The following is a 26534-nucleotide window of genomic DNA, read 5'->3' as shown; positions in this document are numbered from 1 at the left end:
TGGTCTTCCAACTGGCTGCTGCCACCGCCATTTCCACTCTTGTTAAAAAAAAAAAAAAGACGTGATAGACTACATAAAGATTTACGTAGCCTATCATGGCTAGGTTTAAAAAAAAAACACGACGTGATAGGCTATGTAAACCTTTACGTAGCCTATCATGGCTGGGTGGGTTAAAACAAAAAACAAAAACATGTACGCAAATGGCGGCAGCTACAGCCGCCGCCATTTGCGTTCCTTATTTTTGGCCGTCTTAGTCAACGTAAATATTTACGTAGACTATGACGGCGAAAATAAAGGGGAATGCAAATAGCATAGCAGGCACTATTTGCGTCCCTTTTTGATTCGCCATTTTAGCCTACGTAAAGATTTTTACTTTAAAAACTTTACTTTCTACGTAAAAAAGATTTACGTAGCCTAAAACGGTCAATCAAAAAGGGGCGCGAAAAGTGCCCGCTACGCTATTTGTGTTCCCCTTTATTTTCGCCATCATAGTCTACGTAAATATTTACGTAGATTCAGATGGCCAAAAATAAGGAACGCAAATGGCAGTGGCCATAGTCGCTGGCATTTGCGTACGCGGTTTTTTTTTCCCCCAGAGCCCTCTGCGGCCAGAAATCCAGCTGCGGACGGCTCTGGGCTGGTCTGGGCCAGGCCGGCTGCTCCACGGAGCTGCCGCGGAGCACAGCTGGCCATCAAGGATTCCAGGGGGGAGGAACGGATCACCTGCCCCCCCCGTCCAGGATTCCGGGGGAGGGACGGAACGTCCCCCCCACCATCAACATAATCCGCGAAAGGTAAGTCACTTTCGTACATCCCTAGCTAAAACAAACAAACAAACAAATTGGCCAAAAATGCACATTTCCCACATAAGGTAAAGCATGAAAATGAGCACTTGGGGAGGGGGGATTTGCACATTTTGTGGGAATTTGTGTTCTTTTGCACATTCAAATTTGTGCAAATTCAGAAACTAAAAAAAACATCCAATTCCACTGATGGGCGGATGATGGAACAAAAGGTGCCTGACAACCTGCAAAACATAGACGGAATGGATTTTATACAATCTGTACATCCCTAAAAATGACCTCTTCAAAGTTGCTCTTTGCTTTGCAAGGTGACCTTACATTGGCACCAGTGGAGGCTTCCTTCGAAATGCAAATACCACTGTTAGAGAGCCAGTTTTCATCAGGGGCCCATCTACATGAGCCTTTTACTCCAGGGCGACTGTGAGTCGAGGTCCTTCGGCACAGATGACACAGTCGCCACTTCGGATCCATCTGTGGTTTTCTCCTGGAAAATGCGGATTTCCAAGCACGTGTTTTGCTGCGATGTTTTTTGATCTGTCCCTTCCCCAAACTGACTTTGCATTTTGTGGTGGGCGTGTTGTAGGCATGCATAGTGCTTGCGTCACTCTGTGACACCCCCTTATCCCCACCCACCCTTCGCAGCTGTGCAGTTACAAAAGCACAGAGAGGTGTTTTCATCTGTTTAATCACACATTTGCACAGTTTTGCAGCTTCATATCCTGGCAGTGGTTGCTTTTGGACTCGGTGCCCAAGGGCTGGGCAGGTATGGGGGAGGACCAACTTCACTCCAGCCACCATTTCGGAGTTATGGGTAGGCACATACTGCTCATGCGAACCATCGCGAGAGTCTCAGGCTGGGGAACTGGCAATGAAGGAGCACAGAACTCACACTTTTTACCTAACAAGGGACAGAAGGACACAACAGAACCCCTAAAATTCCAAGCAGCCACTGAGGTGCTGCACCCCCACACTCACAGGACTGCACAGCTGCACATTAAAGTAGGGATGGATGAAAGTCCTTTACCTGGTCCTGCAGCTTGCTTCGCGGTGGGGGGAAGGCGTTTCGGTTCTCCCCCTGAAATTCTTGGTGGGGGGAGGCGCCCTGCCCCTCCCGGCCAAAATTCAGGCTGGGGGGAAGGCGCCCCATCCCTCGCCGCCGAAATTTTGGCCAGCGGGGAGCACCCCATCTCCCCGGCCACAAAATAAAAAAAGTAATGGGGGGAAAAAAAACACTTGATAGGCTACGTAACGATTTACATAGTCTATGATGGCTAGATTTTCAAAGTCAGCCGTGATAGGCTACGTAAATGGTTACGTAGCCTATCACAGGTGACTTTGAAAAAAAAAAGCGCATACGCAAATGGCGGCTCCCATGGGCGCCGCCATTTGCATTCCTTATTTAAGCACGGGTAGTCTACGTAAAGATTTATGTAGACTACGGCGAAAATAAGGGCAACGCAAATAGCGTTGCCCTTATTTTCGCCGTAGTCTACGTAAATCTTTACATAGACTACCGGGACCAAATAAGGAACGCAAATGGTGGCACCCATGGGTGCCGCCATTTGCATACGCTCTTTTTTTTTCCAAAGTCACCCGTGATAGGCTACATAACGATCTACATAGCCTATCATGGCTGACTTTGAAAATCTAGCCATCATAGGCTACGTAAATCGTTATGTAGCCTATCACATTTTTTTTTTTTAACTTTACGGGGAAATGGGGGCGGCGGCAGCCGGTCGGAAGACCGGCCGCTGCCTCCACCCCCGCCGAAACAGCGCCGAAACGCCACCTGGATCCACCGCCGAGAGGGACATTCGACAGAGATAAGTCCCATCCCGGGGGGGGCGGAGAATTTCACCACCAATTTCGGGGGGGCGAATGCGTTGGCATTCGGCCTCCCGGAGATTCATGGAGAAATTCTCCGCCATCCCTACATTAAAGTATAATGGCAAAAAAGGGCATGGCGGAGTCTGTTAGTGAAACCTGCAGTATATTGTGAGTGTATCCCAGCAGAAGCTAATCTGAAGCTAAAATGCTGAGCAGTTGTGATGGGGTGAAGGGTGAAAGCGGTGCCATGTCAATGGGGCCCAGAACTGTAGCTGGGAGAGGAAGATTTAAACGTCTCTCCCTAAACCCCAATGTTAAGACTTTCCCTCAGCTGTTATTTAGAGAACAAAAATGTCCACATGCAGACATCATGTCTGCTTTGGCCCTTATTGTCAATTGATGTTGGAGCTATGTGAAAATGGGTATTAGGTAAAACTAGGGGTGTACGGATTCCTGACCGTCTGTTCCGGTGGGGAATCTGTGGGGGGGGGAGGTGATCCGTTCCTCCCTTCCGGAATCCTCCAGAGCGGTTCTGCTCCGCTCAGGTTCCGGGGGGGGGGACTGGTTTGGGGGACGCTTATCTTCCCTCCTGCCAGCCAGAGCCGTTTGCCTCCTCCCTGTCCCTGCTGATTGCCATGTCTTTTTTAAAAAAGTAAAACATGGCAATTGGGCGGATGTGCCCATAGACATCTATGCAAATAGAGCCATGAATATTGCATATAAGTCTATGTGTCCATAGGCTTATACACAAGATTCACGGCTCTATTTTGCGTATAAGTGTATGGGCACATGCGATCAGCAGGATGTGCCCATAGACTTATACGCAAAATAGAGTGGTTTTGGCCCCAACCTATTGAGGGCTTTGAATGGGGTCCAGGAATGGACTGGCAACCATTGCAACTGGAGAAGTACTGGCATAATATGAGCTCGCTGGCCAGTCCCTGTTAGCAATCTTGCTGCCCTATTTTGGACCAGCTGAAGTTTCTGGACCATTTTCAAAGGCAGCCCCACGTAGAACACATTGCAGTAATCCAGACAAGAAGTTATCAGAGCATGGATAACTGTAGCTAGGCTACCTCTGTCCACATAAGGGTGTAGTTGGTATACCAGCCTAAGCTGATAAAAAGTGCTCTGTGCCACTGAGTTCACCTGTGCCTCAAGTGACAGTTCTGGGTCCAAGAGCACCCCCAAATGACAAATGTGATCCTTTAGGGGGAGTGCAACCCCCTCCAGAACAGGTTTAACATCACCTAGCTGGGCAGACGAACCACCCACTAACAGTACCTCCGTCTTGTCTGGATTGATAAATAAATAAATAAATAAATAAATAAATAAATAAATAAATAAATATCCTACAACAGGGTTCCCTAAGGGTCTCCCCACTGTGCCATGGCACCTGCAGAAACCTCCAACAGTACTGCCAGAGTTCTCCACTTGCTGTCTCCTTCAAATGAATAATGTTAGCAGACCAAATTCTCCTTCCTGCTCTTGAACTTGCTGAAGGGATGGCCGTTGTGGGGAAATCAAGCACTTTTTTCACTCGACAAATTTCTCCAGAGCCCCTGGTTAAGCATGGATTTGTGAGCCAAGCTGCAAGCATCTTACGATGAATCAATGAGATTTCTGATTTTGATTTTTCTTCCTCTAAAAAATGCCATTTATGGAAATTGTGCTCACAATTTGCGCAACTTCCGCAGATTCCGGTCGCCATTTCTGCAAATTGCAGCTGTATCTTGCTTAACTATGAGCAAATTGAAGCTGCAATTCCTGCAAACTGCAGCCACAATTTGCGCATAATACTTACACTTTGGCTGAAGTCCTATTACAGTTCTTTCCCAGTGGAAGATCACTTCCTAGGACAAATTAGCTGCAACATTAATTGTCTGATTTCCCACCAGCTCTCACCCTACACTTTTGTCACAACTTCAGGACAACTGTAAGAGCACCCTCACTAAATGGATCAGGATTCAGGAATAGAATTCTCACCCATCTGCACTGGCCAAATTCACTTTCTGTCTAACATAAATTTGTGGTTGACTTCTTTATGCCTCAGGGTGTTCGCTCAAGTAAAGGCTCACCAGGATTTGTTCCCAGATCCTGTTTCAATCCCAAGGCCATAAGAAATGTTAAAAAGATGTAGCAATATTGTCCTGAATAGTGCAGAATGCAATTCTATAATATTCAGAGTTGCTGTTGATGATAGAGGGACATGTACTGCAGGTATAGCCAGTGGGGGGAGGTCTTTGCCTGTGCTTTGTACATATTGTCAATGGCATATCCTTGAATTTCACAGTTGAAAATGGAGACATCTTCTGCTTTTATACTTAGTGCTGCTGAACAATGCTCCTGCCCATTCGCTACCCCACTTACAGATGTGTCTGTTTGTCTTTTAAAGGCTCAGATAGAGCAAGAGTTTTTGCTGAATAAGGCATAACCCGAGATCCGTAGACACTTCAGATACAGATGCTAAAGCGACAATGAATTGAATAGGCAAAATGGGGCATTCCAGTTCCCTATTCCATTCCTGCTTCAGACACAGTATATCATCTGTATTCACCAAAAATAAGTAATAATACATGTTTATTAGAGCTGTGCTCAGATGGCCTCTCAAAATTCTCCAGCCTATCTGTGAGCAGAGAAAATGGGGGGACAACTTCACTGAATTTCTCCTGCGGGAGGAGAAATTCTTCAACAGTTTCTCACAGGTAGGGCTCACCACGGCCAGGGGTTGTAGAGCAGGCAGTTCCTTTTGTCCTCAGGGTGTTTTTTTCTTTTCTTTTGTTTATCGCACTGCATCTGTAAGTAGTAACAGCATCACCTGGGTTGGGGCTTCCACTTTTCTGAGGCAGGATTAGGGATGGACGAATGTCCCTTACCTGGTCCCGCAGCTTGCTTCGCAGTGGGGGGGAGGCGCTCCGTTCCTCCCCCAAAAATTCTGGCCGGGGGAGAGGCGCCCCGTCCCTCCGGATGCGAATCCTCTGCTCCTGCCGGGTCGCAAATGCATTTGCGTCCCTGCAGTCAGCTGTGATAGGCTACATAAATGTTGACGTAGCCTATCACGGCTGACTTTGGGGGGGGGGGAAGCGCGTACACAAATAATGGCACCCATGGGCACCGCCATTTGCATACGCGCTTTTTTTTTCCAAAGTCAGCCGTGATAGGCTACGTAAACATTTACGTAGCCTATCACGGTGTTTTTGAAAATCTAGCCGTGATAGGCTACGTAAATCTTTATTAAAGCCTATCACGTTTGTTTTTTTATTTTTGTTTTTACACTTGGAAATGGCAGCGGCGGCGGTCGGAAGACAGGCCGCCGCCGCACCGCCGACGCGCTGACGCCGAACCACCGCCAGGAGCCGCCAGGAGCCGCCGTCGCCAGGGACATTCGACCAAGGTAAGTCCCATCCGGGGGGGGGCAGGGGTGGGCGGACCGTTTCTCCACCAATTTCGGGGGGCCGAATGCGTTGGCATTCGACCTCCCAGAGATTCGTGGAGAAATTCTCCAACATCCCTTGGCAGGATTTTGAATTTCTTTTGGATTTTGAGCTTACCTAATCACTGCGAGGTGGCCAAGGGTGCTGTGTGTGTTTTCTCTCTCTATTACACATCTTCCCATCGTTCTGCAGCCTCCCAGGCCATCTGCACGTCCTGAACGCAAAGAGCCCCATGGGAGGAATGGCCTCATGATGGCTTTGACTGACGTGCGGGAAGCCGAGAAGGCTACAGGCTGCCACAGAGATAATCGCACAAGGGCAGATACGACACTCAGGCCCACTCCTCAGCCCCCTCACAAGTAAGGTAAGCACAAGACCCCAGCCCATGAGGATTTCTCTGACACTTCTTCTCCTTTGAATTTCTTTTCGAATGCAATTTCTTTTCTATTACACTGAATGAGAATGGTTGAGGGAAGAAAATGTGGGATACATTTTCGGCACAGCACCAGTATTTACAAGCATGGATTGTGGGCCAGTGCAACCGATCAGCCTCAATATGTGTTTCCACTAATGAAGGAGAGTGTGAAGCTGGAAAAGCAGCAGGGCCCAGATTCTAACAAATGTTACGACTGCAAGTATTGCTGTTCAGAGATAGCAGGCAAGTCGTATTTGACACACAAATCCAGTCAGGATTAAAACTCATAATCAGCACCCACAAGTTGATGCAACACACACACACACACACACTTTCTTGCCAAGTTTTAAATCTGGGTGTGGCCATAGATTCAATTCAGCATGAGAAAATGGATCAAAATGTAGTTGATGTGATGTTATATGCCGCACGTCTCCGACAACCGTAACTGTGGGAGGAACCCTCTCCATTGGATTGTGCTGAAAGCGTACAGGAAATGCTGAAAACATGGAGCAATGTTGCTTTGAATAATGACGATTGCAATTCTATCATGTTCAGGGATACTCTGGATGACAGAATAACATTCCCTGCGAGTTCAGCCAGGTGGGGGAGCTCTTCACCTATGCTTAAAGAGAATGCATCACGTCAGTGCCATATCCTCCATCGTTTCACTGTTGAAAACGGAGATAACTTAGTGAATTTATATTTAGTGCTGCAAGCCTGCGACCCACCCCCATTCACCATCCCAATTACAGCTTTGTTTTTGTTTTTTTTAAGGATCTATGGGGTGGGCTTATTATCAAGCTGCAAAAGAGCAATGGTGAGTTTTATGTCTCCCCCCCTCTCTTTCCCTTTTACAATACAAACAATGAACTAGATGGACGGTTGGCCTGATCCAGCATGGCTCTTCATTTGTTCTTATGTTCTTAATTCCTTCACTGTGCAGTCCTCTTTCTTTACATTTCATGATACAATGAAAGTAAAACAGAATGGTCAAATTGTTTTCAATCAAGAGATGCGCCCACCCAATCCCAAGGCGCTTTTTTGCAATTTAAGCAACTTGGGGAAAATAATCCCCCCATACGAGACAAACATTTATTGCACGTGTTGCCCTATAAAGGCAGCTTACAATTCAGATGTGATTAAAATGAGGGAACAACAGATTTGGGAAGTAGAATTCAGCCTGAGTCACCAACAGATGGTACATCCTACCTTTACGTATCCCTCAGAACCAATCAGATTGGAGCTGATTAACATAAAAATGGAGCACAGAGGCTCCACCTCCACTAACAGGATGGATATAAAGGATGCTGTAGTCAGGATTTTCACCTTGGTTGCTTCAACTTCGTTTCTTCTGAGCACCTCAAATATCTTCAGCATGTTCTGGCTTCCTCTTGCTTGCTCTTTTGTGCTGTGGTGCACAGGTGAGAACTTCTTACATGCACACGACAATTGCTGCTATGGTGAGTGTAGCTGACAACCAGGACGAGTGCGTCAATTTCTCCGATATTTCTCTTTCCAGGTTCAAACGCTGAGCCGGTGCTGTCTCAGCCACCGTCAGCCTCAGTGGCACCGGGGAACTCAGCAAAACTCTCCTGTGCCATGAGCAGCGTGGCCACCATAGGGGATCGCTCGGTGTCCTGGTACCAACAGACGCCTGGGGGTTCCCCACGATATCTTTTACGGTATTATTCAGATTCTGACAAGCACCAAGGCTCTGGGGTCCCTGCTCGTTTCTCTGGTTCCAAAGACACCTCAAGAAATACTGCCTTTTTGACCATCGCGGGAGCCCTGGCAGAAGACGAGGCTGATTATTACTGTGCAACCTATCACGGCAGTGGCAGCACTTTCCAGCTTGCACAGTCTTACACTCCAGTGGGGAAATGAGACAAGAACTTGTTCGATTCCCTCAGGGGACCTGCACTGTGCAGTGATACATTGCAGAGGCCACTGCAGAGTGACTGCAGTCACTGAAAGTGAAACACTGCAACTCTTTACCACCGGAAGGTCAGACTATATGGAACATGAATCATGAGAATGCAATAAAAATGTACATTGAGATGAGGTAGTCTGACCGTTATCATTGGCGCACCTGCCGGGCCACCAGAAGGCCTTTTTTACCTGGGGTCAACTCAGGTAGAGGGGAAGGTATCTGCATATGAGGAGGAAGCAGCCTCTGCCACAATGATTAAAAGAAGAGGAGAGGTGGTTGAAAGCTTGTCTATAAGCCCCCAGTCTCTTATCAGGCCCTTGCTGCAGTACCATGTCCCCAAAAGCCATTGCCCAAGCTCCTTGCTGGAGGGGGGTGGGGTATTACTACTACAGCTAAAAGTACAGACTTGTGTAACTCATCCCAATCATGGTCATGCTCATATGAATACTCATGATGGGCTGTCCATGGCAGAAGGTTGGGGCAGAGAAATCACATCTTCTTTTCCTAGTTGCCAAAACCATTGTGGACATATTGTTAGAATGAATGTGTCGATTTCCGTTTCATTCCCCTCCCATCAGTCCCATTCTAGAGTGTTAGAAGAGAGATCTTAAAGGAAGGAAGGAAGGAAGGAAGGAAGGAAGGAAGGAAGGAAGGAAGGAAGATGCAAAATCTGAGAGAGAGAGAGAGAGAGAGAGAGAGAGAGAGAGAGCGAGCAAGCAAGCTTTCCTAAATCTCTTGAAGCTTGCAGCAGGGCTGTGCTCTTAGAAGACAGACTTTCAGGCCAGCAGCAGTTCCTGAATGCTCAGGAGACAAAGTGACATCACCGGGGGTCCCTCTACATGAGCCATTTACTCCAGGGTGGCTGCAATTCAAGGTCCTTCGGGACATACGCAGCTGCCACTTCGCAGCCATCCATGGTTTTCACCTGGAAAGTGTGGGATTCCAAAGAGGCATTTTGCTGCAATGTTTTTGGTTTGCTGTGGGTTTCCCATGGTTGCCAGCTGTCTGTCCCTTCCTGAACTGATTTCACATTTTGTGGTGGGCATGTGGTAGGTGTGGCTAGTGCTTGTGTCACTCTGTGACCACCCGTCACTCCCCCCCCCCCATTCCTTCGCTGCTGCGCAGTTACAGAGGCACGGGGAGGCATGCTCATTTATTCAGCCACACTTTCACACACCTTTGCAGCTCCGTATCTTCACAATGTTTGCTTTGGAGTCAGTGCCCAAGGGCTGGGAGGTCTCAGGGGAGTAGAACATCCAGGAACACCTTTGCTCCAGCCACCATTTCGGAATCATGGGTAGGCACATACCTCTCATGCCTTGGCATGTGTGAACCATTGTGAGAGTCTCGGGCTGGAGAACTGCCAAACAGTTGGCATGGAAACGAAGGGGCAGATCATCCACATTTTACCTAATGAGGAATTGACAGACACAACAGAACCCCCATAATGCAAAACATCTGCTAATACTCCAAGTGTTGTACCCCCACGCTCATGGGCCTGCACAGCTGCACATTTAAATATCATGGTAAAAAGGGGGGGCACAGCAGATTTCCCGGTTGGGGAAGTCCGCAGTAAATTGTGCGTGTACCACAGCAGAAGCTAATTCACAGCTGCAATGCTGCACGGTTACAACGGAGGGAAGGGTGAAAGCGGTGCCATCTAGTTGGGCCCTTGGTCTCCTGAGCATTCCAGCAAGTCTTCCCAGACTGAAAGCGTCTATGTGACGAGCCCCACCATGCTGTTAAAAACAACAACAATAAAACAGAAAGAACATCAGTTGGCCACCTCCTAAACCTTACAAGGTACATGGAACCTATTACGTCATATATTCACGATAGACAGGATAAAGGGGACATCCCGTCAGAAAACTCTATGGTGCTGAATTTTCATTCGTTGATCAAAAGTATCAGGCCTGTTTGCCTGAAAGCATCTTACCCCTGTTTCAAATCAGTCTTAAACACCATTTCCCACGAACCCACGCCCTAGAGACTTAAACATAGCTGTAAGAGCACCCTTCTAAAACTGAACTGGAATAGCACACTCCGTCATCTAAGCTGGCCAATGCAACCTGTGTCTAACCCAATTTTTTGCCTCGACTCCTTTACATCTCAAGTTTTTCATGAGCAAAAGCTCAGTAGGATTCATTTCCAGATCCTGTTTCAATCCCAGGGTCACAAGAAATGTTGGGAACATGAAGCAATGTTGTTCTGAATGCTGCAGAATGCAATTCTGTAACGTTTAGGCATGCTGTGGATGACAGAGGAATGTTTACTGCAAGTTTAGGCAGTTGTGGAAGCTCTTCACCTATGCTTTGAATTTAACACGTATTGTCAATGGCATACTCTCCATCTTTGCACAGCTGGAAATGGAAACACCTTCTGTCTTTATATTCAGTGCTGCACAACACCCCCTCAGTCATTGCCCCACTTACGTGTGTGGGGTTTGTTTTTTAGGGTTTACTACTGCTTTTGAATCACAGCAGACAAAGCAGTATTTTATTTTATTTTTAATCGAGTGCTATGCCCCCCCCAAAAAATGTCTTTCACATTTATTTGGCCTTTCTCATTCAATTTGATAGAATTTAAGAAACAAATTTAACATCTCAAACAAATTTAAGAGATGTTTTCTTCTGCTTACCTTACTTACGAGGTGGCCGAGGAGCGTGTGCGTGTGTCCTGTCTTTCATTGTACACTCATTTCTCTGGCAGACTGTAGCCTCTTAAACTTTCCACAATTCAGTAACAGCCTGGGGGGACAACACCATGAGGTAACTCCTCCCATAAGGCACTGTGTGTGTGTGTGTGTGTGTGCACGCGTGCGCGTGCAAGAGAGAGAGAGAGAGGGAGAGGGAGAGAGAGAGAGAGAGAGAGAGAGAGAGAGAGCTGGCAGCTTGGTAGGCTGCAGAGAAATGGAGAAATAGATAATAGAAATAAAAATGCATTGCACTCTTGACCACTGCCAAATTTCCTCCACCATTTTTGCGGTGTCTCCCTCCCTCCCCCTGCACACACAAACAATGCCCTTGAATGACACTAATTATGGGGCACGGTGAAGTCTGAAAAGTGGCAACCAGGCTGCCAAGAAAAAGTGGTAGCACCACAAACACAAAAACCCCTGAGGAAAAAAGAAAGACGCCATTAGCAGATCACTGCTAATAGTGATCTCCGCCTCCAAGAAATTGTTGAAGTATTTCTCCCCTTCCCCTAGAGAAATTCAGTGAACTTGTCCTCCCAGTTTGTCTGTCGACAAAGAGGGTGGAGAATTTTGAGTGGATATTTGTGCAGAGATCTAGTTGTATTTCTTTCTCGCTCTCTTTCTCTCTGCAGATGGCGGATTCCATTTTTCGCCCAGAAAACCCCAGATGCAGAGTCATTCCTTGGCATCTGTTCATGTGTGCGTGTGTGGGCACGCGTATGTGTCCCTGCGTGTCTCTTTGTTTACTGTGGTGAGGGTGGCAATTTCAGCTACTAGATCTGCCATTTTTTGGTTCTCCCTATTTTCTCCCCAAGCCAGGCAGCTGCCCTGGGATAGCGTAAGGAATGCTATCAAGAAAGTAAACAACTCAACTTGTCCTTAATCTTATTTTAACAGTGCAATCCTGTGTGTGCCTATTTGGAAATGAGTCCCTTTGGCTTCGAGACAGACACATGCCAGCAGAAGGGGGCTAGGGGAAGGTGATGGTGCTGCCCATTCTCCCCCTGAAAAGAATCTTCTCTGGATTCGACCACCCCTCAGAATGGGGTGGGATGTGGGAAAGGGGTTCTCCAAAAATCAACCTGCTGGATCCCCCACAAGCAGCAGGCCAATTCCCCTGACCCCGCACACCTCACAGTCCACCCTCAGAAGATGACTTTCAAGGGCGTGTTGCCCAACCAAGATGAGGAGACATATGCCAAAGTCACTTTGCATTAGCTCCAATATGCTCATGCATCTCTGGAGTCAAGCTCTTGAGCTTATTGCATCCCAAAGATAGTCGTTTGTTTGTTTGTTTTTTCCTGTCTGTATAAAAACATAAAAATTAATATATCAATGATTTCATTTAGAGATGATTGTCTTGCCAGGTTACATATTTGTCTTATAAAATATGCCCTCTTTCAGCACAAAAATAGTTGTCAGGGCCTCCCCCTTTTGAATGAATCCTGGCTTCAGGGTGAAAACGGCAATATACTTTTAAGTGCAGCGTGAGTACTTGCAGATGGAAATATTTTGACACACACACCCCCAGCAGAGTTCCAGACAGTTCCCAGTTTCCAGGAAAAATAAACATTCAGGAAAACAATTCTTGTTTTCAGAAAGTTGACACACGTTGGCAGGTATACAAACAATGCCATTCTGTACATGTCTACTGAAAAGAATAAGTCCCATTGAGTTCAGTCAGACTTACTCCCAGGTAAGTGGAGAAGGATAGCAGCCTCAAACAGTAGCATTAAATATGTTGGAAGGAGAACGGCCTCTTCAGTGTGGTGCTTACTTCTCTGCAATCCCTGCTCAGTTGCTCTTCTGTCCCCTCTTCTTTCTGAGACGGTGTGGGGATTCAGGGAGCAATGTAAGGGAGGGGGCCCTTACCCAAGGCCCCACAGGCCAGATGGGTTCTCCATCCCTGATATAGGTAGAGAACATGTTTGGTTGTTTATATGTGTGTTTTTAACAACAACAACAACAACAAAAATGGACCTTTATACACCTTTCAAATATGCCCTGTCGGCAAAGTTGTATCACCAACATGTGTTGGATGACTACAACTCCCAGCAGCCCCAGACATCATGGACAGTGGCCATAGATTATGGGAACTGTAGTTCAAAACATCTGGAGGGTACTGGGTTGAGTACCTGCAGCTTAGATAAAGAGGGATTCCGCTATGCATTCTGGTTGTGGGTAAGGAGTTCAGTACTTCACTGTACTTTCACTCTTCCTTTACATTTCATAATATACTAGAAATAGAATAGTCAAACTGACATCAAATCCCAAGGCTTTGATCACATCTCAAATACAGTTAGAAGAATTGCACCCCTATTAGATGAGCATTAGGCATGGCATGTCTTGAATTATAAATATAACCATAAAGCTGCTTGAAGTTCACATGCAATTAAAATGAGGAAACACAGAGAGGAGGGGGGAGAGGGGGAGAGATTAAGAAAATAGAAAGAAGCCCAGTCACCGAGGGATGACACATCCTACCTTTAAGTATCAGTCAGGACACAAGACCCAATCAGATTGGAGCTCATTAACACAGAGACGGAGCAGAGAGGCTCCACCTCCACAACCGGAATGGATATAAAGGCTGCATTAGTCAGGATTGTAACCTTGCCACTTGTACTTTTTTTCGCATTCCATCCAAGGACCTCAGATATCTTCAGCATGTTCTGGCTTCCTCTTGCTTGCTCTTTCGTGATGTGGTGCACAGGTGAGAACTTCCTAAATGCACGTGACAATTGCTGCTATGGTGAGGAGGGGAGGTGACAACCAGGACGAGTGCATCCATGTCTCCAATATTTCTTTCTCTAGGTTCAAACGCTGAGCCGGTGCTGTCTCAGCCACCGTCAGCCTCAGTGGCACCTGGGAGCACAGCAAAACTCTCCTGTGCCATGAGCAGCGTGGCCACCATCGGGGACCGCTGGGTATACTGGCTCCAGCAGAAGCCTGGGAGTTCCCCACGATACCTCTTAGAGTATTATTCAGATTCCAGCAAGAACCAAGGCTCTGGGGTCCCTGCTCGTTTCTCTGGTTCCAAAGACACCTCTAGAAATACTGCCTTTTTGACCATCGCGGGAGCCCTGGCAGAAGACGAGGCTGATTATTACTGTGCAACTTATCATGGCAGTGGCAGCACTTTTCAGTTTGCACAGTGATGTGCTCGGATGGGGAACTGAGACAAGAACCTCTTCTATCCCTCAGGGGACCATGATACAATGCAGAGGCCATAACAAAGTGACTAAACCATTAACCATGACTCGCCACGTTACAATTCCTTCCCACTAGGAGTTGATCTCCTGGGATCTTTGGGTTTTTCATGGAAAAAGGAGCTGTGCGGAAGCCCGAGCAGCTTTAAGTGAACCTGAGCAGTGTCAGGATGATGGCTGATGGAGACGGAGCAGGGCAGGGCGGGGGGCATCTGGTAGCACAGGCTATTTAAGCATTGCAGCAGCCCTGGCAGAAGTTGGGGCTGCTTATTACTGTACTCTGTGGGGCAGCAATGCTGATTCCGATAGTTCTGAAGGTCGACAAGAATGTTTCTTTCCATCTCTAAAGCCTTTCTCAGAGGTGTCCATGGAGTACTTAGATGTATGTCAACCATGGCGTTCTTCGATCTTCTCCATGGGTAGTCCCTAAACAGCACATGGAGAAGGTGGGGGGCTTCACCACTACCCCTCCACAGATACTATGACTGCTTCTGTTGTCTATCTCTGATAGCCTTAATGTATCTGCATTCAGCACTTTTGAGTGGCACAGGAGTATCCAGGGAACCCAGTGAAACTGTGTTGTGCCAAGAGCAGGGGGTTGAGCTTCTTCGACAACTATGCAGTCTGGTGTCTGCAGAGGGCCAGAAATTCCTTGCATTCCTCTTAAGCGATTTTTCAGAATCTTACCATTAACAAGGCACAGAAATTATTAGTGTTTACCAGAGGAGCATCTGGTAAACTATCACCCATTGGATCAGCAGTAGGTTTCGTAAGAGAAAGGAAAGTGCAGTTTCTGACTTCTGAAATTGAAACATTCACTACCATTTGACATGGTGTGGATGGCCACTAGCTTACATGGTTTTTTAAAGAACTGGAAAAAGTCATGGAAGACAAATCTATCAACGGTTATTACTAAAGACAGACATGTGTAACCTCCATGTCTACCTCTGTATAGCAGTTTCTGGTCACCAAACAAGGAGAGGTGGCTATGGACTGCTTTTTTCTTTTTTTCTTTTTGCTTGCTTTGAGGCTTTGTGGAAGGACTTGGTAGGTCACTGATGAAAAGACAGTATTGGATGAGATGTATCTTTGAAATATTTACTATTTATTGCATTTATATCCTGCCTTCCCCCCCCCCCTCTTGCAAGGAACCCAAGGTGGCTTACATTACCCTAACTGTCTCCATTTCATCCTCACAACAACAACCCTGTGAGGTAGGTAGGTTCAGAAGCCATACATAAAAGTCAGGAGCTCGCTTATTTATTTATTTATCTTGCACCTTCACCCCAACCCCCGTTCGCCTTTGCCTCCCATCAGATAAATTCTGTAAACTAACATGACACACTGTGCCTGGGACAGTAGACAATGTGATCAAGAAGGGAAGGAGGACAGATCCAGCTGCTTTCTATAGGATTGCCTTTTATCCTGGGGCCATTTTTAAACATTACCCCCACATCCAAATGCTACTGAACCAAAATCCTTTGTATGTAAAGACAGGAATACTTTCTGTCACAGAAGGACTGAGATACTCACACCTTCTGAACAGCTTCTCACTGCAGGGTGAGAAATCTGAACATATTGAAGGGCATTGTGGGTGATTTCAGTTGAATTGGTCTTTGGCAATCAAGAATCAAATTACACAAAACCCCGGGAAGGCCCAGTTTGATGAGATGCTTAGTCCACACAGGCTGACAGGACTGGCTGAGGAAAGAGAGCATCTGCTATTCTTAAGCAGCAATGGAACTTCTAAACTACCTGCAATTAGGTGCCAGAGAAATCCTCAACAGAACGATATGAGCTCTGATTTTTATGAATCCGACCCAGGCATTCCACAGTGAACTAATTTTCCCCCTGTCGGGTGGATTCCACAGACTTACCGACCATTTTTCTAACCTTTAGTAAGTTTGTGCAAATTGCATCATAGAAAAATATGAAAGCATTCTAAAAAAATGGCCAAAAATTTGCATTTCCTCATAGGCAGTTCGACACCTGAGTGCTGCGTGATGGAGTGAGCTCCCGTCTTCAGTCCCAGCTCCTGCCAACCTAGCAGTTCAAAAGCAAGAAATTGCAAGTAGATAAATAGGTACCGCTTTGGCGGGAAAGGTAACAGCGTTCCGTGCTCCTCGATGTTCAGTCATGCCGGCCACATGACCACGGAAGCATCTTCAGACAGCGCTGGCTCTTTGGCTTAGAAACGGGGATGAGCACTGCACCCTAGAGTCGGACACAACTGGTTGGAGACACCTTTACCTTTACCTTTATAGGCTAAAGTGTGAAAACACACAATTTGGGAGGATTTAGACACATTGTGGGAATTTGCACAGTTTTCCACATGCAGATTTGTGCAAATTCAAAAACTAAAAACAGCAACACGCACACAGATTCTGTCGATGGAATGAATGGCACCAGGCAGCTTGTGAAATATCGATGGAATGGATTTTACATAATCTTACCTGCAATGTTTACTCTCTCTAAATAAGGTACTTCCTGCTAGATTTCCTGCTTTGTGGCTACTATCACTCACCAGAACAATATATGCAAATCCCTTTTTCAAAAGTCAGTTACGATATGTGCTGTACACTGGATAGGGGAGACATACAGACTTCGCCATGCTTGAAAGAACGAGGGTTTACTCTTATGTTCCTGACACACATCTTACCCCCATTTCAAATTAAAGACAAAGATATAAACAAAATTTCCAAACAAACCCTCACCCAAGACATTTGCCACAACTTAAGAACAAGTGTAAGAGTGCCTGCATAAAACTGAATGGCATTTAAATGTTCATCTATCTGGATAACAGCCCAATTCAATTTGCATCTAACACAAATTTGTATTTGCTCCTATATATCTCAGGTTTCACATTTGAGCCAAGAGTCACCAGGGTTCATTCCCAGATCCTGTTTCAATACTATGGCAACAGGAAATGCTTAAAGGCTGAAGCACTGTTGTTCTGAATACCGCAGAATGCGATTCTATAGTGCTTAGAGATGGACTGCATGATTTAGGGCACAAGCCCTAAACTACGCTGGCTGGGGAATGCTGGGAGTTGTAGGACTTTCTTCTGTCTAAACGTGCATAGGATTGCACCCTTAAGAACATTTACTGGGATTTTAGCCAGGTGGGGGAGCTCTTCACCTATGCTTCATATTGCAACATGTATCGTCAATGGCATAGCCTCCATCAGTTCACTGTTGAAAGTGGAGACATCTGTTTTCATTCTTAGTGCTGAACAATGCTACACACACACACACACACACACACACACACTGCCCCACTTACAAGAGTTGTTGTTTCGGGGGGGGGGTTAAAAAAAACAACAACAATAACAACCCCCAAACTTACTTTTGCTCCTGAGCCATAGCAGAGCAGTGATGGATTGTATCTAGTGGTGTGCTGAAAATGTCTTCGGGCTTCCTCCCCACCCTGACCATTCTCATTGAATTTGATAGAAAAGAAATTGCTTTCAAAAGCCCATTCAAAGGATGAAAATATTCCAGAGAAATTCTCTAAGGTTGGGTTCATTGTGCTTGTGTTTACATTACTTACACAATGTAAGTATGAGGTGGCTAAGGAGTGTGTGCATGAGGGACGCATCCCATAATGTGTTCCTTCCATAGAGACATCCCTGCCTTTCATTGTATGCTCATGTCTCTGGGAGACTGTAGCCTCCACAAGTTCCTGTATATTCATGAGAGTCTGGGGGAAGGCGTCATTAGGTAATTGAAATTTCTCCCATAAGGCTTGTTTGAGTCAGGAAGTGCAGGCAGTTTGGGAGGCTGCAGAGGAATGGAGAAATATATAATGGAAAGGGGGGGGAAGAAAAAACACAGAATGCACTTTTGGGCACTGCCAACTTTTCTCCACTATTTTTGTCCCCCCACACACACACACACACACCTTCAGCAAAGGAGATTGTTACCTTGTCATGGTGCTGGAGCTTCAGCACCTCAATGACGTCATGAGCTAAACTGTGAAGGGACACCCAAGATGGGAAGGTCATGGCAGAGAGGTCAGACTAAATACAATCCCTGGGGAAGGAAATGGCAACCCACCCCAGTATTCTTGCCATGAAATCTAAATGGATCAGTACAACCAGAGATATGTTGGTATACCATCAGAAGATGGGACTCCCAGGTCGGAAGATGGTCAAAATGCTACTGGGGAGGAACAGAGGATAAGTTCAACTAGCCCCAGATGTGATGACGCAGCTAGCTCAAAACCGAAAGGACGGCTAGCAGCCGATGGTGCTGGTGGTGAACGACGAATCCGATGTTCTAAAGATCAACACACCATAGGAACCTGGAATGTAAGATCTATGAGCCAGGGCAAATTGGATGTGGTTATTGGGGAGATGTCAAGATTAAATATAGACATTTTGGGTGTCAGTGAACTGAAATGGACTGGAATGGGCCACTTCACATCAAATGACCACCAGATCTACTACTGTGGACAAGAGGACCACAGAAGAAATGGAGTAGCCTTCATAATTAATAATAAAGTGGCTAAAGCAGTGCTTGGATACAATCCAAAAAATGATAGAATGATCTCAATTCGAATTCAGGGTAAGCCATTTAACATCACAGTGATCCAAATATACGCCCCAACCACAGATGCTGAAGAAGCAGAAGTACATCAGTTCTATGAGGATCTGTAGCACCAACAGTACGCCAAAAAAAGATGTTATTTTCATTACAGGAGACTGGAATGCTAAAGTGGGTAGTCAAACGACACCTGGAATTACAGGCAAGCATGGTCTGGGAGAACAAAATGAAGCAGGACATAGGCTGATAGAATTTTGCCAAGACAACTCACTGTGCATAACAAACACTCTCTTCCAACAACCTAAGAGACGACTTTATACAGGGACTTCACCAGACGGTCGACACCGAAATCAGATTGACTACATCCTTTGTAGCCAAAGGTGGCGGACATGTATGCAGTCGGTAAAAACAAGACCTGGAGCTGATTGTAGTTCAGATCATGAACTTCTTATTGCACAATTTAGAATCGGACTAAAGAGAATAGGGAAGACCCATAGATCAGTTAGATATGAGCTCATTAATATTCCTCATGAATATGCAGTGGAGGTGAGGAATAGATTTAAGGGACTAGATTTAGTAGATAGGGTCCCAGAAGAACTATGGACAGAAGTTCACAACTTGTTCAGGAGGCGGCAACAAAAAACGTCCCAAAGAAAAAGAAAACCAAGAAGGCAAGATGGCTGTCTGCTGAGACACTGGAAGCAGCCCAAGAAAGAAGGAAAGCAAAAGGCAACAGTGATAGGGGGAGAGATGCCCAATTAAATGCAAAATTCCAGAGGTTAGCCAGAAGAGATCAGGAATTATTTTTAAACAAGCAATGCACGGAAGCGGAAGAAGATAATGGAATAGGAAGGACAAGAGACCTCTTCCAGAAAATTAGAAACATCGGAGGTAAATTCCAGGCAAAAATGGATATGATCAAAAACCAAGATGGCAAGGACCCAACAGAAGCAGAAGAGATCAAGAAAAGGTGGCAAGAATATACGGAAGATCTGTGTAGGAAGGATAATAATATTGGGGATAGATTTGACAGTGTGGTCAGTGAGCTAGAGCCAGACATCCTGAAGAGTGAGGTTGAATGGGCCTTAAGAAGCATTGCTAATTACAAGGCAGCAGGAGATGACGGTATCCCAGCGGAACTGTTTAAAATCTGGCAAGATGATGCTGTCAAGGTGATGCATGCCATATGCCAGCAAATTTGGAAAACACAAGAATGGCCAACAGATTGGAAAAGATCAACTTCTATCCCCATACCAAAAACGGGAAGCACCAAAGAATGTTCCAACTATCAAACAGTGGCACTTATTTCACATGCCAGTAAGGTAATGCTCAAGATCTTGCAAAGTAGAGTCCAGCAATTCATGGAATGAGAATTGCCAGATGTACAAGCTGTGTTTCGAAAAGGCGGAGGAACTAGGGACCAAATTGCCAATATCCGCTGGAGAATGGAGAAAGCCAGGGAGTTTCAGAAAAACATCTATTTCTGTTTTATTGACTATTCTAAAGCCTTTGACTGTGTGGATCATCACAAATTGTGGCAAGTTCTTGGTGGCATGGGGATACCAAGTCATCTTGTCTGCCTCCTGAGGAATCTGTAAAACGACCAAGTAGCAATGGTAAGAACAGACCATGGAACAACGGACTGGTTTAAGATTGGGAAAGAAGTACGGCAGGGTTGTATACTCTCACCCTACCAATTCAACCTGTATGCAGAACACATCATGCAACGTGCTGGGCTTGATGAAGCCAAGGCTGGAGTTAAAATCACTGGAAGAAACATTAACAATCTCCGATATGCAGATGATACCACTTTGATGGCTGAAAGCACGAAGGAGCTGAGGAACCTCATGACGAAGGTGAAAGAAGAAAGTGCAAAAGCTGGTTTGCAGTTCAACCTCAAAAAAACCATGATTATGGCAACCAGCTTGATTGATAACTGGCAAATAGAGGGAGAAAGCGTGGAGGCAGTGACAGACTTTGTCTGTCTAGGCGCAAAGATTACTGCAGATGCTGACTGCAGCCAGAAAATCAGAAGACGTTTATTTCTTGGGAGGAGAGCAATGACAAATCTTGATAAAATAGTGAAGAGCAGAGACATCACACTGACAACAAAGGTCTGCATAGTTAAAGCAATAGTATTCCCCGTAGTAACCTATGGCTGCGAGAGCTGGACCATAAGGAAGGCTGAGCGAAGGAAGATAGATGCTTTTGAACTGTGGTGCTGGAGGAAAATTCTGAGAGTGCCTTTGACTGCAAGAAGATCAAACCAGTCCATACTCCAGGAAATAAAGCCAGACTGCTCACTTGAGGGAATGATATTGAAGGCAAAACTGAAGTACTTTGACCACATAAAGAGAAGACAGGACACCCTGAAGTACGGGGTGGTGGGGCGGGTTGGTCCGTTCTGCCACAGATTCCGGGGGGTCGGATTCACTGGAATTCGGCCTCCCTGGGATCCGTGGCAGAATTCTCTAACATCCCTAGTTCTATTCCCTCAGGGGACCTGCTCTGTGCATTGATGCAATACATCCTACAACTCACAGCATCGCCCAGCCACCACACACTTTCGGATGCTTCAAAGAACCAGGATCTAATCTTACGCTCCTGACCCACATCTAACTCCAAATCACATCAGAGAACTTACAAAGAAAGTTTCCCCCAAACCCTCACCCCAGAGTTTTCTCACAACTCAAGCATTTTAAGAGCAACCTCATATAATTGAACTGACTGGAATAACATTCTCATCCATCTGCACACCAGCTAAATTCAATGGATTTCTAACACAGATTTGCACTTGACCCCTTTAAATCTCAGGTTTTTCATTTCAGCCAAGAAGACTTACCAGTGTTCATTCCCTCATTTGGTTTCAATACTAGGGCCACAGGAGATTTGAAAAGGATGAAGCAATGTCATTCTGAATGTGGGAGAAGGCAATTCTATAATATTTTGTGATGCTCTGATAACAGAACATTTACTGCAAAGTTTCACCAGGTGGGGGAGCTCTTGACGTATGCTTCCTACCCTGCAACCTATTATTGTAAATGGGAAATCCTCGATCATTTCACAGTTCAAAATGGAGAGATTGTCCTTATTTATAATGAGTGCTGAACAAGCCCCTCACCCACTCTCATTCACCGTCCTATGAACAAGTGTCTGTGCTTGTAAAGGTTCAGGACACAGGCTTAGCATTGGGGTTGGACTGGGGGCAGAGCAGAGGTGGGTTTCATCCCCCCCCCCAATTACAATAATCAGGAGGAACTCCTCTTTTCAGTCCTTGGATGGCACTTTGCCCATAATGCCCAAGATGCGGTTCCTTCTTTAGCATTTCTGTGTTTGTCGGAGGTGACTGGAGGCATCTGCCATTGTTTTTCCTAACATCCCCCCATCCACCCCCAGATGCGTGCATGCGCATGCTCACACAACCCCAATATCTGCCTGATGGTAGCATAAAGGATGCTATCGAGAAACTAAGCAAATGAACTGGTCCTTATTTTGATTTTTAACAGTGGGATTCTATATATGTCCCCATGAAAGGAACAAATTATGGGAATAAGGTGGTACATCATACTTTTAAGTATCCCTGAGAACACAAGAACCAATCAGATTAGAGCTCCTTAACTAACGACGTAGCACAAATGCTCTGCCTCCTCAAACAGGATGGATATAAAGGCAGCCGTTTTCAGGATATCTACAGTGGTTGTTTTGTTTTCATTTCCTTTTTGGACTTCCAATACCATCATCATGTTCTGGCTTCCTCTTCTTTGCTCCTTGGTGATGTGATGCACAGGTGAGAACAGCTTAACTACACATTGCAATTCCTTCTCAGGTGAATGCAATCGGTGGGTGGGATGAGGGTGACAACTCCTCCGATATTCTCTTCCCAGGTTCACACTCTCAGACCACACTGACTCAGCCACCGTCAGCCTCAGTGGCACCAGGGAACACAGTGAAACTCTCCTGCACCATCAGCAGTGCCTCCAGCATCACTGGTAACTTTGCATCCTGGTACCAGCAGAAGCCTGGGAGTTCCCCACGATACCTCTTGTGGTATCATTCAGATTCCAGCAAGAACCAAGGCTCTGGGGTCCCCGCTCGTTTCTCTGGTTCCAGAGACAGCTCCAGTACAGCCTACTTGACCATCACAGGAGTCCTGCCTGAAGACGAGGCCGATTATTACTGCTTAACATGGTACAGTAGCATGTTGCAGAGTGATGTACCTGAATGGGGAAATGACGCAAGAACCCTCTGCTCTATTCCCTCAGGGGTCCTGCACAATGCATTGGTACAATGCAGGGATCACATCAGAATGACTCAAATCATAAACGTTTAGGTGAAGTCACATTACACTGCTTTGGCACTGGAAGGTCAATGTTTGTGTGGCATTAATCATATGATTGCAATTAACATCTACATTAAGACATAGACGACTCTGAATCATCATGGGAGCACCTCCGTGGCCATCAGAAGACCCCTTTACCAGGCCCTCCTCAACTGAAGGGGATGTAGCTACAGACAATGAGGAAGCAGACACAGCAAAAGCCCAGGGGAAGACATCATGTGGCAATTCCTTCATAAGGTTTTTTAGGGGTCAGGAAGGGCAGGACGTTTGGTAGGAGCAATGGAGAAATAAATAATAGAAAGAAAAGAAAAAAAATCCCTGGACTCTTGACCCTTTGAATGACCTTACTTATGGTGCATGGTGAAGGATGCAAAATGATGACCACTCTGCAACACAAAGCAGTATCATTGGGTGTGGGGGGTGGAGAGGGAGAGAGAGAGAGAGAGAGAGAGAGAAACCAGAGGAAAAATGAAAGAACCTAGGCTGCAACCACTGCTAATGGTGAGTGCCACCTCTGAGAAACTGTTTGAGCATTTCTCCTTTCCCTGAAGAAACTTGGTGAAATCCCCCCCACACACACACATACGCACACACAGAACTTCTCTGCCCACAAATAGGGTGTGGAATTTTGAGGAAATGTTTCTGAATTCCCATTCAGAAATGTATACATTTCTTCTTCTTTACAAAAACAAACGAACAAAGGCAAAATGCTCTTCCAGGAGGAAATCGGAGAACCTGCAATGAGCCCAAGACTCACTGCTTCCCCCATCCCTACTGAGGTTGTCTTGCTATTATATGCCAATCTAAGGATGAGTTGGAAATTACAGATGTCAGAGAAATCCTCAACAGAACCAAATGAGTTTGGATTTTCATGAACTTGACCCGTGGATTTTGTGGTGAACCAGCTTTTCCCCTGTCAGGGGATTCCGTGGACTTGCCTACCATTTCTCTTTGTTGTTTATTCGTTCAGTTGCTTCCGACTCTTCGTGACTTCATGGACCAGCCCATGCCAGAGCTTCCTGTCAGCCGTCGCCACCCCCAGCTCCCCCAAGGTCGAGTCCGTCACCTCCAGAATATCATCCATCCATCTTGCCCTTGGTCGGCCCCTCTTCCTTTTGCCTTCCACTTTCCCTAGCATCAGCATCTTCTCCAGGGTATCCTGTCTTCTCATGATGTGGCCAAAGTACTTCAGTTTTCCCTTTAATATCCTTCCCTCAAGTGAGCAATCTGGCTTTATTTCCTGGAGTATGGACTGGTTTGATCTTCTTGCAGTCAAAGGCACTCTCAGAATTTTCCTCCAGCACCACAGTTCAAAAGCACCTATTTTCCTTGGCTCAGCCTTCCTTATGGTCCAGCTCTCGCAGCCATAGGTTACTATGGGGAATACTATTGCTTTAACTATGCGGACCTTTGTTGTCAGTGTGATGTCTCTGCTCTTCACTATTTTATCAAGATTTGTCATTGCTGTCCTCCCAAGAAGTAAACGTCTTCTGATTTCCTGGCTGCAGTCAGCGTCTGCAGTATTCTTTGCACCTAGAAAGACAAAGTTTGTCACTGCCTCCACATTTTCTCCCTCTATTTGCCAGTTGTCAATCAACCTGGTTGCCATTATCTTGGGTTTTTTTAGGTTTAACTGCAAACCAGCTTTTGCACTTTCTTCTTTCACTTTCATCATGAGGTTCCTCAGCTCCTCCTCGCTTTCAGCCATCGAAGTGGCATATCGGAGATTGTTAATGTTTCTTCCAGCGATTTTAACTCCAGCCTTGGCTTCATCAAGCCCAGCACATCGCATGACTCTTGTCCACAGTAGTAGATCTGGTGGTCATTTGATGTGAAGTGGCCCATTCCAGTCCATTTCAGTTCACTGACACCCAAAATGTCTATATTTAATCTTGACATCTCCCCAATAACCACATCCAATTTGCCCTGGCTCATAGATCTTACATTCCAGGTTCCTATGGTGTGTTGATCTTTAGAACATCGGATTCATTGTTCACCACCAGCACCATCGGCTGGTGTATACCGTATGGTGGTATACCGACATATCTCTGGTTGTACTGATCCATTTAGTTTTCATGGCAAGAATACTGGGGTGGGTTGCCGTTTCCTTCCCCAGGGATCGTATTTAGTCTGACCTCTCTGCCATGACCTTCCCATCTTGGGTGTCCCTTCACAGTTTAGCTCATAACGTCATTGAGGTGCTGAAGCTCCAGCACCATGACAAGGTAACAATCTCCTTTGCTGAACCTTCGGGAATTTTGCACAAATTTCATCCTAGAAAAATATCCCACCCCCCAAAAAGGCTGATATATATATAATGCACATTTCCCCCATAACCTAAAGCATGAAAATGCACATTTTGTGGGCATTTGCACAGGTTGGAGGAATTCGTGTATTTCAGCATGTGCGACTTCGCACAAATTTGGAAACTAAAGAAATCCAGTTGTGTCGATGGGCAGATGACAGAACAAAAAGGAATAGCTGTGCCTTTGGTTGGTATGGGTAAGAATTTCATTTCAGTTCTGTTTTGAATAGAACTCATCAACATTTGCAAACATCTTCACATTCCAGAGTGAAAGAACAATTGAAAATTTTGCAAAATCGAATGTGGGAGAAAGTGAAATGGCCAAATTTGCCTATCCCTTTCTAATCCTTAGGTACTAATGCAAGGTATCAAACTCTCAGTGTGGAGGGTTGTGTGAGGTTGCATATCCTTGCTGAGGATTACATTTGAAGGGGGTGGTTTCTGACCCCCTTTGGTTTCCCTGAGGGTCAATTCCACGAAGAATGCCATATTAGATAACATATAATTATAACATATTATATAACACATAACATGAGTAAGGCATGTAAGTGTAGATAAAACATTGGATTAATTCAAGATGCTAATTTCAACCTTCAGGATCTCACTTCAGTAATGCCATCAAGCTGAGGATGCATATATGGAAAAGACCCTGCAGAGCTGGGAAAAGATAGCAGGACCACTTATCTGCTCAATGATAGTCAGGTACGCTATCAAGAAACTAAACAAGTCAAACAGTTCTTAAGAGAGCGACTCTATGGCCCCTTGATGCTGTCCTTCTATGACATTAGGTGGGAAGGTGGAGGGGGAAAAGGAAATCCGCTCATGAGATTTGCCCTTCCTTGCATCTGCCATTGCTCAGCCAGGCAGCAGCCTAGGGTAGCAGAAGGAGTGGTATCACAAAAGGAAGCTGGTCAACTAGCCTTGCCGTCCAAAATATCTGGAAGGCACTGAAAGGCATACCCCTGGCTTAGATAAAGAGGGATTCAGGGATGTATTGCAGCTGTGCGTATGCAGCTCCGTACCCCTTGTTTAAATC

The 26534-nt window shown here is 45.8% G+C and overlaps 2 gene segments (V, D, J or C); both read left to right on the top strand.

Annotated features, from left to right (window-relative positions):
- LOC146336148 (immunoglobulin lambda-1 light chain-like) overlaps nt 1–26534 on the top strand; it is an 813229-nt gene that overhangs the window by 606200 nt on the left and 180495 nt on the right.
- On the top strand, nt 13723–14259 carry LOC146336150 (immunoglobulin lambda variable 5-37-like). The segment is given in 2 exon segments: nt 13723–13814; nt 13916–14259. Coding segments are annotated over 2 exon segments (390 nt in total).

Source organism: Heloderma suspectum, chromosome 13 (assembly GCF_057233095.1).
Source record: "Heloderma suspectum isolate Gila_16-S chromosome 13, 16-S_ref, whole genome shotgun sequence".
In the NCBI taxonomy this organism is placed as follows: domain Eukaryota; kingdom Metazoa; phylum Chordata; class Lepidosauria; order Squamata; family Helodermatidae; genus Heloderma; species Heloderma suspectum.
This window is presented reverse-complemented; position numbering and strand designations above follow the sequence as displayed.